Here is an 11,020-nt window from a genome sequence, read left to right on the forward strand (position 1 = left end):
TTTCTTCTTCCCCACCTATTTTGCAATAGCTAGCAAGGAAGAAGGCAGATCTGAAAAAGAAGTTGAAAGTCACATTTGTAGGGGAAGCTGGTCTTGATATGGGTGGACTGACAAAAGAATGGTTTCTTCTTCTGATTCGCCAGATCTTTCACCCAGATTATGGTGAGTCCTCATGTATGTTCTTAAGTACGATGTGAAATTTTGTTCATTTTAAATTATCGAAACAGTGATGGGTAAGAATTTTTCATTAATGCAGTATTAGGCAGGCCAGTTACTAACTGATGTAAAACCAAAAGTGGACAGGAACTATTCCTGTATATGTCCTGTATATATGAGGACAAGAATTGTATATATATGAGGACAAGAATTGTATATATATGAGAAGCTTTGGCATAAAGGAAGGTGGAAGAGAGTGGGGAGTACATGAAGAACTTAGAATATCTTGGCTTTTGACAAAGAGGTTCAAGCACTGCTAAATTCCTTCAGTGATATGGCAAAATTAGAGGGTGAACAAATCTCTGATCAATGGAAAGGTTTAGAATTAAAATTAGGATTCAGGTTTTTAAGATGTTAGACATGCTAAACCTTGTTTCAGAAACTGGAGGCTCAATATTTATCATTTGCTGGTATCCCTAGGCCAGTGAGCATATTGGATACAAAGCAGGGGGATTCAAGACTAGCCGTAGATTTTCCTTGAAGTTCTTCCTCTGATATATCTGTGTTAGTGTTCCCATGTCTGTCCAGAGACAGGACCTGATTTACCTCTGGGCAGATGGGAGAAGGCCGTCAACTGTTTTATGGAGCGTAGGACAAGGATAATTTAAATCTGTTATAACTCAAATGGAATCAGGCCTTTAAAGGGTTGTCTTAATTTTCCTTCTGAGTAGAAAACTCCTGAGTTTTCGATAAGTGTTGGTGAACTGCTAGGTCTACTAACAAGCTAAGAAGAATAAGCAAAAGCTGTGCAAGCCGTTGAAACACTGACCCTCGTCTGCCTTTAGAAATTTTCTAGAATTCACACAAGTATATGTGTGAATTCGTATATTTGGATTTAAGAATAAGTTTCTTCCATAGTTCAGTATGGTTTTTTGGTTGCAATTGGTATATGATATTACTGTTCTGAATTAGGAAGAGACATATAGCAGCCTCTGAAGTAGATGGTTTAGCAAATATTCCAGTGGAGATAAGGCCAAATGTATTTATTTGTCCCCTGCCATCCTTGCCTCTTCCTTCTCATGCTACATTTTCTGTTTTAACGCTATCCTCAGCTATCTTCATATTGCTAGTTCAGGGAGTTTTCCTGGTTTTCATAAGCAGCTACAGTTGGATGCTGTTACTGTATGCAGTCCTGGCCAACTGCTGACTTTGGTCAATGGTTTCCATTTGCACTGACAGTGTTTACAAGTTCTAGCACTATTTTGTGATTAGTATAGGTAGAGGTTAGTTCTTACTTGCATCTTTGTCATATATTCTGTTTGGGGTGTCTGTGTGGCCAGGGTTCTTAAAGTGGTCTGAGATGCTCTCAGGAGAGAAAGTCCTTCAGCTGGGGACAGAGAGAGTATAGGCAGATGTGAGATTGAATGAAATAGCATGCTTCTGTTGTTACCAGGACCTGTGAGCCCATAATGATATTTGCAGGCTCAAGGGGGAAAAAGGAAGATTTTTTTGAGTAAATAGGAGATTGGAAGACATTAATGAGGATTCATAAACATGCGGTTCAATCTACTTATTTTATATTTGTGTAGGTGGATCTGGGTGGGGGTTTTTCCCCTACTCCAATATTTTTAAAATGAGTCAGCTTTCCTCAGCTATGCATTACTGATGTTATAATGGGTTAAAGTGCTCCCAGGCTGGCTCTTAAATTAGAAACATTGATTTCCAGGGACTTCAGCATAACACCCAATAGTCATTGGTAGAATGCGAGAGCTTGCCTGTCCTTGCCTAGAAGTGTTCATGTCCCTTAAATGCATGGTCCTCTGTTGTTTATCAGACTCCTTCTAAAGGTCCAGAGTTTTAAGTCATAAATATGTCCTCAAATCTGCTGAGATCATTATTTGCCTGTAGCCCTTTTTCTAATAAAAAGGTGTCTGTGTGGAGAGATGACATTTGGTGATAACAACCGTAATAGGAAACAATTTATCCTGGAGAAAGTGTTCTGTAAGTTTGACGGTTCTGTTAGTAAAAATGTGTTGTCAGCGGAGCTTGGTATCTGATGAGTTTGGAAACATTTGAGTAATTTTTTTTTTTCACCAGCTCTGGCAGGCTTCCTTGCTTTAAAGTGTAAATTCTTTCATTGATATGAGCATCAGCTGAGTGTGGGAGGAGTTCAGAAGTGTTCTCGTCCCTTGGAAAGGGACTGTATACTCTGCTGTCTTTAGTGTTTGAGTTGCAAATAATGTATGTCAGAAGCATGGAAGCAAAAACATAGGAAAACATCACTATTATCACCCTTTCCAGGTTAGCCAATCCTGCAGATTTAACCTCTGAAACTAAAGAACTCCCAATTAACTCAGTTGTCTGCCCTCCTATGTCTGTTACAATGCTTTCTTCATCTTGGTGTGGACAATTAATAAATGGGATTTGAGATCTATTTTGTTCCAGCATCACTGTTGTCTTTTAGTATGTGAACCTTGTTCTGCCTTACATGCAACTGTTATGTTCCTTCAGGTAAAGCCACTGTGTAAAAGTTTTGTGATGAGCACCTTTCTGAGCGAAAGTTCAAAGGAGAAAGTTAAGACTGTTCAGGAGAGTAGGGAAAAATATTAAGGCAGGATTTTAATTTTAGTTTTTCATAAAAACTAGATGTCCCTGGGACATCAATTGGATTTTTATTCTTTTTTTAATCCAAAGAAGTCTGACTTTTCATTTAAATATTATTTTTCCCCAGCTTTGTCTTCAAACACAAATGCAGTGAGCTACTGCATACAAGGTGTCCTTAGAACTATTGAGTGCTTTGGTTTGTACGCTGACCATGGAAACAATAATAAATTGTCGGCCCATTCAATCCCAACAAATTAAAACCAGTCATCAAGTTTTATCCAATTTACTTCTGCATTGCTAAAGTTAATTTCCCTGTTAGTGCACACTTAACTAGAGTGTGTCTTGCTTCTCTGAGCAATACTTCTTGGGCATCTTAAAGCAGTTATGTGGTTTCGTTACATGGGTTTTTACTTTCTGTCACTCTTGAAAACAGAATGATCCATCTCTGACGCAAATAGAAGTCAGACTAGTCTGTAGTCATGACTTCACTAGGATCTAACTTGTGACTAGACCAGCGAGTGGCTTTTTAGGATATTTGTGGTTTGGGGTTTTTTTTTAACTTGTCTGATGTAATTTTTTGACAGAAAATTTGAAGCATACCCCTTTGCTGCTAGTGTGTGTATAAGATAAACCTTTTACAGCTTTCTATTATAAGAAGATAAAGCTTATGGTATTTGTATCATGGGATTTACGCCAGCGTTTTTTAAGTTTGTCGTCTGCTGTTGACCCAGGAAGGGAGGAAGAAATGGGTTTACATTGCAGCAGGAAAATTTTTGGTTAGACAATTGACATTTCTGGCTGTACAGATGATGAAGTACAGTGGAGCAGCAGATTGCACAGAGACAGTGCAGATTATCTGCGACTGGAGGCACTGAAGAACGCGCGAGCCGGTGGGCTTGGGCCCGCTTCGGGCTTGGCGCTGCGCTTGGTGGTCCGTGCCCTGCGCCGGCAGGCTCCTCCTGTGGGTGGGAAGGCAGGGCTGAGAACAGGCATGGAGATACCGGCGCTCCGACGAGCGCTCCTCAGGGTGCACGTGTGAGAAAGATGAGGTTTTGTACGACTGTCTTTTGAAGCTCAGGCTTTGTAAAGGCCACCGTTCCTGTTCTGCAGGCATGTTCACCTACCATAAGGACTCGCACTGCCATTGGTTCAGCAGCTTTAAGTGTGATAACTATTCTGAATTCCGATTGGTTGGAGCTGTATCCTTTAATGTCTGCTAGACGGTGCTAAACGAAATGCCACTCAGTAAGTTGTTATGGGGATGAAATAAACCATTGATTAAAGCTCATTCAGGTGTTGTATATACAAATGTGTTCTATTTTAAATGTATAAAATGAATGTCATTCAAGCAAGTGAACTAAAATTAGGAAGAAAATGGTTGTATGTGGGAACATGGTACATTTTACAGTCAGAAAATACTAGAATTAAGATTAAATGTGCAACTTTTTGTGTATAAGCTATACTTTTTTATGTACTTACACCTCTGAGTTTCATTCAGTAAACATAAATGAGCCTGTATGCATTAATATCTCATTTAGGTCCCCATTGAGCAGTATGTGGTCCTTTTTTAATTTGATTTTTATACTAAACAGAAGCCACATGCTATTTTGAGCATAACTTTATTTCCTAGACTTTCTGTTGTGCTCATTTATGGAGTTCTCAGACAAATTATTAATGATAATATATGCTTAAAACTCCACTACGATGAGATGGTGAGGGCCCCATTTTACTGATTGCGGTTGGACCAGATGATTGATGTAGGTCTCTTTCAACTGAACCATTCTGTTCTAGTGAGAAGCTGAATTGTGAATTGGATTCTTCTAATTTTTGGTACCATTTCAATTTTGTTTCACAAGGTACACTTACATGTGCTAGCTGATGAGCTATAGTACCAGTCTTTATGTTTTTAGATTTATTTAAAAGAAAAATGGCTATATAGAGCTTTCTCTAGAATTTTTGGATTAAAAACATATATCTATAGTTCTCTATAAAAACTTTTTTCATAATAGTACTTTGGAGTAATGTATTCTAGATGCTTGTCTACAGTATTATGTTGAAGATTCTCAAGTATTCCGTCAATGTGCATCATTTGACCATTTTAACTACTACTCAATTGTAATGCAAAACTATTTAAAATTTAAAACTTAAATTTAAATTTTTCCATTCCTTCTGGTTTTTTGGCATGTATTAGACTATGCTGAGTAAAATCTTAAAATATTTTTTCCAAGTTACTTAAAATATTAACTATAATAAGGATGTGTGGGGTTTGCCCTTAACATTTGACATATATAGCTTATGGGACTTGCTGTTTATAATAGCATCACCTTGGATATTCGTTTCCCACCTTGCTGTTACAAGAAATTATTGAGTCCTCCCATTGTTCCCTGCGATCATAGCACACTTGTAGGCATCTGTGATGTCACATTAGATGACCTGTTTCAGATTATGCCTGTAAGTATTACATTCTTTTATGAGGCTAAACTACTGATTTAAAACCTGTTTTATTTATATTTAATGCTTGAATTGTAAACTGTTTGAAAACAGCCTTTTTTTCCAGCACAGGCTGATAAAGTCTCCTTTTCTTCTGTTGAAAACAGAAATTCTCCATGTTTTCTAGCGTAGCAGAATTTGTGTTGATCTACTTGAAATTAAAATACCAACATCTTAGCATTCTAGATGCATTTTCCCAAATAAAAAGAAAAATGTAACAGTTTATACTGAAATAAAAATAAATAAATATATGTATACGCATATGCATATATTAATTAAGCAGTGAGTTTTTCTTTGTGGGTGCATTTTGAATATACAGCTTTTTCCAAGATACTGTGTAAAGTACTGATTCTGGCATGTCCTTGCAAAGTGCATCACTTAGTTTTGTAGATTTACTAAAGAGTTTTTACTCGTATTGTAGGAACTGGCCCATGGACTAAGTGAACTTCTAGCCTATGAAGGCAATGTTGAAGAGGATTTTTACTCAACCTTCCAGGTCATTAAATACACAATTATAAGTGATTCTCAAAATCATTCAGTAATTTTTACCAATGTTTCTGCAATGGAGTGGCCTACTACTGTGTGGTTGCTGATTGTTTGGAATATAACTGAATGGGCATTGAAGTTTGTTTCAAGAACCAGTCTAGTCCTGGGGCCTCGGGGCATACAGAGGCTGGCTGCGTTACGGGGCTTTAAGCTGGTGTCTCCCAGCAGCGTCGCGTGGCCGGCTGCCGGTGCATTTCCAGCAATTTCCTTCCTCTGACACCATCACCTTGCAGTCAGTACCCTGGTTTGTGGGATTCATCTGGCTGCAGAACAATCCCTTCTCTGCCTAACCCAGATGCTAGTCGAAGCATACTCTGGTTATTTTATGCACTTTGTCCAGGAAATCTCACTTGAATGATAGCTTGTTCAAGTTACAATAGTTTTGCCTGACCTGTATGTCTAACTGCTACTTCAATCAATAAAGCCTTTTTCATTTATTCATTGTTTTAGAACACATACTAGGTAGTAAAATTTCATGCTGGTTTATGGATATGTATTGGACTCGTATTGACCTTTTTCCCTCAGCTTTGAATTACATTATTGCTAGACCATAAGAGAATTTTTGTAGAGTGGGTGCTTTTGACTTCCTAGGTGAGCGACAGCGGAACAAATACCCTCTTACTTGTATTTGATGCTCCTAAATTTTTCTTTTGTATGAAAAACTCTGTGGCTGCAGAGCCTGCAGGTCACTTTGATATGCCACTGTGTAACAGGGTCAATTTTTCTACTTTAAACACAAACTTCTTGAGCAAAATGCTGAAAATTGTAATATTGTTGAAAATTGTAATATTTAACTTTTTAAACCCCCACATCCATCAGAACTACAGCATGTGCTAAAGAGAGAGACAGGGGAAATACATGAAATAATAAATACAAGCTTTGTAATGTGTGAGTAGATGAATGTATTTTCAAGTACTGACCTTAACTTTTTTTTTCTCCAGGTTTTCCAGGAAGAATTTGGTGTTATAAAATCTTACAACTTAAAGCCAAATGGAGATAAAATTCCAGTCACAAATCAGAATAGGAAAGGTACTTCAGTATATATTAACTACACATATTTGACAGATTTGTTTGTCCTTTTTTTCCTTCTTATAAGCCTAGGTTTTCTTTAACAAAGTGTGAAAACAAAATTAGTGCTGTCCTTTCTGGCATGCCTACCAATTTAATAATATCTAAAATGAAATACGTACATTTTTCTTAATTCAGTACCATTTGAGAGAGCACAACAAACGATTATTTAAAATTATTATGATGTAACAAAATAAATTGTTTTTCTTTTTTAGAGTATGTGCAGCTCTATGTTGATTTTCTTCTCAACAAATCAATTTATAAACAGTTTGCAGCTTTCTATTATGGATTTCATAGTGTTTGTGCTTCATATGCGTTACTGGTAAGAATAAAATGAAACATTACTTTGCACTTCTGTTTCAAATATGTGACAATGACTTATCTAAATTAAACAAGTTACACTGGATGAATTTGGGATTCATGAAAAATCTTGATTAATCAATATAGTTGATTACCTGCTTTATTTCTTCTGCTTATGTTGGATTAATCAACTGTTCTCTGCAGTGTTCCACTGAAAACAGATAAGTAAAGCTCCACAAATTAGGTTTATCAGTATGCTTTCGCAGAAACTTCACAGGTTCTTGTGTGAAGGTTTACAAGGACTGACCGTATTCCCCACAGTTATGAGCAGCAGAGGAACGGTGTCTGGGTGCTCTTGAGTGACTCCTCTGAAAACACCAATTACTTTTTGCAGGAAGAACACTCAGTGAGGTTGAGATTAAACATTCTTCCATATTCAGGCCTGTTTGGTTGTTGGAATGCCTTTAGTAATTTACATCATCCATTGTGCAGTAAGAAGAGAAAGAGGAAGCAATTACAATTTGCATGAGATTTTCTTCATTCCTGTGAAATTAGCCAAGTATGGCACACTTGCGCCAAAGTGAGATGTGACTAACTGCAGGGAAGGTTCTGGAAGGAGCATGAAAATCCATTGAAATGCCATGACATACTTTCATGCATTTAACGATGTTGTCGTAAATTAATAAGTAGGTTCTGCAGGTGTAAGGTTAGTGGTTGTTAAACATGGTTTACTGTTATTGTATTTGCTTTGCACAGCAGTGTGTACAGCTAAGAGTCAAGTTCTGCCAACCACTGCTACTCATCAACCTACACTGGGACTCTTCGGTATAAAAGAAATGGAAGTTGTAAGCAAAATTGAGATCAAGACCCTCCCTCTGAATTCCATACCTACAAACTTAATTTTCTTCCTGACCCATTTGTAAACTAGTCATATGACGAGCAAGTCAGTGCAATAAATCTAAGAATGAAAAAGAAGTGAGGAACAAAAGAAATATGCTAAAATACTATGTTATCCAGTAATTTGCTTTCTACTATATACAGTTATAAGAGATTCTTCAAAGGACTAAGGAATTTATTTTTCTATAAAATAGTATGTATCTAAGTTATAGATTTATATTGAATTGAATGATATTGTGAATTTTTCTATAATGCCAAAAGAAAATTGAGTGTTAATCTAGTAGCATGATTTTTCACCTTTAAAAAGGTTACATATTTTGTCCTTAATTTCTGACAGCTACTTCGTCCAGAAGAGGTTGAAATTCTTGTCTGTGGCAGTCCTGAGCTGGATATGTCTGCTTTACAGCGAAGTACCCAATATGAGGGCTACCAAAAAACTGATCTTACTATACGGTAGGCTTGATTTTTTTCTTTTTTTCATTCTAATTACTGAATTTTAAAACATCATAGAATGGTAGACTGTTGGGAATAATCTCTTCAAGGATAATCTGAGAATGACTGAAGTTTTAAAAAACCTATTTCCAGATAACACAAAGGCACTATTAAATTATCTATAAGTAGGATGTGTTAGATCCTTAACAGTATAATATGTTGCTGAATACCTTTAAAAGGTTATGATTAGATTGAAATGGAGATAGTTCAAAACGAGTAGCTTCAAATCCCACGTAGTGAAATCTGAGTCTTTGTTTTTATTATCCAATCTTCTAAAAATGCTTTTTCTCTTCCAATTCTGTTTGATACTAAGGACGTTTATATTAGTGAGGAGAAGGCATTTATATTGTTATAGAAAAGTGGCTTTGGGCATCATTTGACAAGACATCATTCCAAAACTCATAAAACATTGTACTTGTCAAGTCCTTAGGAATTTATTTAACCTTCCATATTAGGATACTACTCATGTCCCATATATTACATTAATTAAATTCTCAGTAGATTACATTCATCAGGTAGTACTTGTGGTTGTATTATTGTCCCCATACTGTTTTGTCATGATGTTGCATCTTACACTATTTTCTTCTTCCTCTGCCCTGAACATAGATACTTTTGGGATGTAGTACTTGGATTTTCACTTGACCTTCAAAAGAAGCTGTTACATTTTGCTACAGGAAGTGATAGAGTACCTGTGGGAGGAATGGCTGATTTGAATTTCAAGATTTCAAAGAGTGAAACATCTACTAATTGGTAAGTAGTTTTCTGGATTTTAAAAATTTTTTGTTACATTATTTTCTGAGAGCCCTTATCGCTCTTGAATGTCTTTTTAAAGAACAGCAAACTAATGTATAAGGAAGAAACTGCATGGAGTCCTTTAGTTTGTCTTCAAAATGTTGTTTTACCCATTTATTGATTGCATAAATTTTGCAAGTGACCACCTAATCCAAAATTGATTCTCCAGTCAAAGTTTACATTTGAGACCAGGAATTTTTTTAGTCATAGAGATTCCTTACATGTCTTCAATTCAGATAAATTATGTGTTTAATTGTTCCTAACATGACAGCTGAGCTAATGAAAATATACTGTGAATGACAATGAATTTTTCTGAATTCATTGAGTCTGTTGATCATTATGAATAGCAGCCCCTGCAGTTACAGAAAACGCTTGCATTCTTTCCTGATGGTCTGAATTGATCAGAGTAAGGATTTGAATACATGTGGCTGAGAAGATGTAGCATTCCTTTAGGGTCTCTGGTGACTAAGTGTATGGCTGATACAGAAGTTGCTCAGAAGAAATGGGAACAAAGCAGCCTTGTAATTTCATTGTGAAGGTTAAATTGTTCATGCCAAGTTCTTATGTTTCTGGTAGTGTTTTATTTTGTACTGAATTGACTTGAGAAATTCCATATGCTTTCCAGCTAGTGTTTTCCTTCTCATGATTGGAGAAAGCCAGTTTAAATAATTTGGAAAGCTGTATAGAAAAGCTTACTGCGATGAAGCTCACTGCTAAGCAGTAATTGCTGCTAACCAGTAATTACTGGCTTTACCAAGATTTCTCAAACATTTAGAATAATCAAAATACTTAAATGGAACTATATTTTTAAAGTCAGTTTTGTTGGGTTTTCTGTGGACAGGTGAATTAAATGCAGAAACAAAATAAATTTTGGGTTTTTAAACTTGGTTTATCTCATTACTGTGGTATTTCTAATGCTTTATTCGATGAGCTAATAAGTGTTAAAGGAACATGAGGATCTGATGAAAAAAATGAAGAAAAATCAGTCAACATTGAATTAATTCCAAATTTGAGTTAATTCCAAATTAATTCCATTGAGTTAATTCCAAATGTCATTTTGAGCTTCAGCTTGTTGTCATTCTCCTCTCTCCCCCCAAGTAGTCAGTTGTAGGACAAGCCTATATCCGCAGTGCTGTCCTGCATGTCACTTGAGAATATAAAGGGCAGGAAGGTCCTGTAGCTTCTTTTTGTCTGTGGCTATGAGGCAGGACATTAGTGGCATCTCATATTGACGGCAAAACAAATGCTTCTGCTACTGAAGAACAGTTTCCATGAAACAAATCCACTCTAGTGAGGAGCAGAGTTTGCAGTGTTTCAGTCAGGCAAGCCTAAGAGGTATCTGCAACATATATTCAAACTCAGCTCTCAGAAGAAACTTGCACTTGAAAGCATTGGTATGGCCAAGACCAAAATTAGTGAACTGTTGTTTTTCCAGGGCTTCAGTGGGCTCCTCGGTGCTCTGCACCGAGGCAGATATCTGGAAGAATGTATTTAACAGGCCGAACTTTGAGTGCTGTATCCTTATAGTAAATGGTTCATCAGGTATCTCTATACCTACTGCAGGACCCACCTTCCTTCTTCATGTTGTGGAGTCTGATTATACTCAGATTTCATATTTAGAGAAAAACTGATTTTGAAGTTATGCGGTACCAAAACCTGGAAGGAGATGTTTCCA

General features: G+C 36.6%; 1 protein-coding gene across 7 annotated transcripts in view; it reads left to right on the forward strand.

The window, feature by feature from the left end:
- HECTD2 (HECT domain E3 ubiquitin protein ligase 2) overlaps positions 1–11,020 on the forward strand; it is a 41,192-nt gene that overhangs the window by 28,405 nt on the left and 1,767 nt on the right. Inside the window, exons 13-20 of one of the 7 annotated variants that reach the window (XM_064463789.1) lie at positions 30–162; positions 3,871–3,959; positions 5,053–5,211; positions 5,672–5,746; positions 6,738–6,825; positions 7,080–7,186; positions 8,399–8,514; positions 9,160–9,303. In XM_064463789.1, coding sequence (XP_064319859.1) covers positions 30–162; positions 3,871–3,959; positions 5,053–5,211; positions 5,672–5,746; positions 6,738–6,825; positions 7,080–7,186; positions 8,399–8,514; positions 9,160–9,303 — 911 coding nt within the window. Of the gene's footprint in view, positions 1–29; positions 163–3,870; positions 3,960–5,052; positions 5,212–5,671; positions 5,747–6,737; positions 6,826–7,079; positions 7,187–8,398; positions 8,515–9,159; positions 9,304–11,020 lie in introns of those variants that run through there. The other 6 variants (XM_064463790.1, XM_064463792.1, XM_064463791.1 and 3 more) reach the window with 6 other exon arrangements.

Source organism: Phalacrocorax carbo, chromosome 12, assembly GCF_963921805.1.
Source record: "Phalacrocorax carbo chromosome 12, bPhaCar2.1, whole genome shotgun sequence".
NCBI lineage: Eukaryota > Metazoa > Chordata > Aves > Suliformes > Phalacrocoracidae > Phalacrocorax > Phalacrocorax carbo.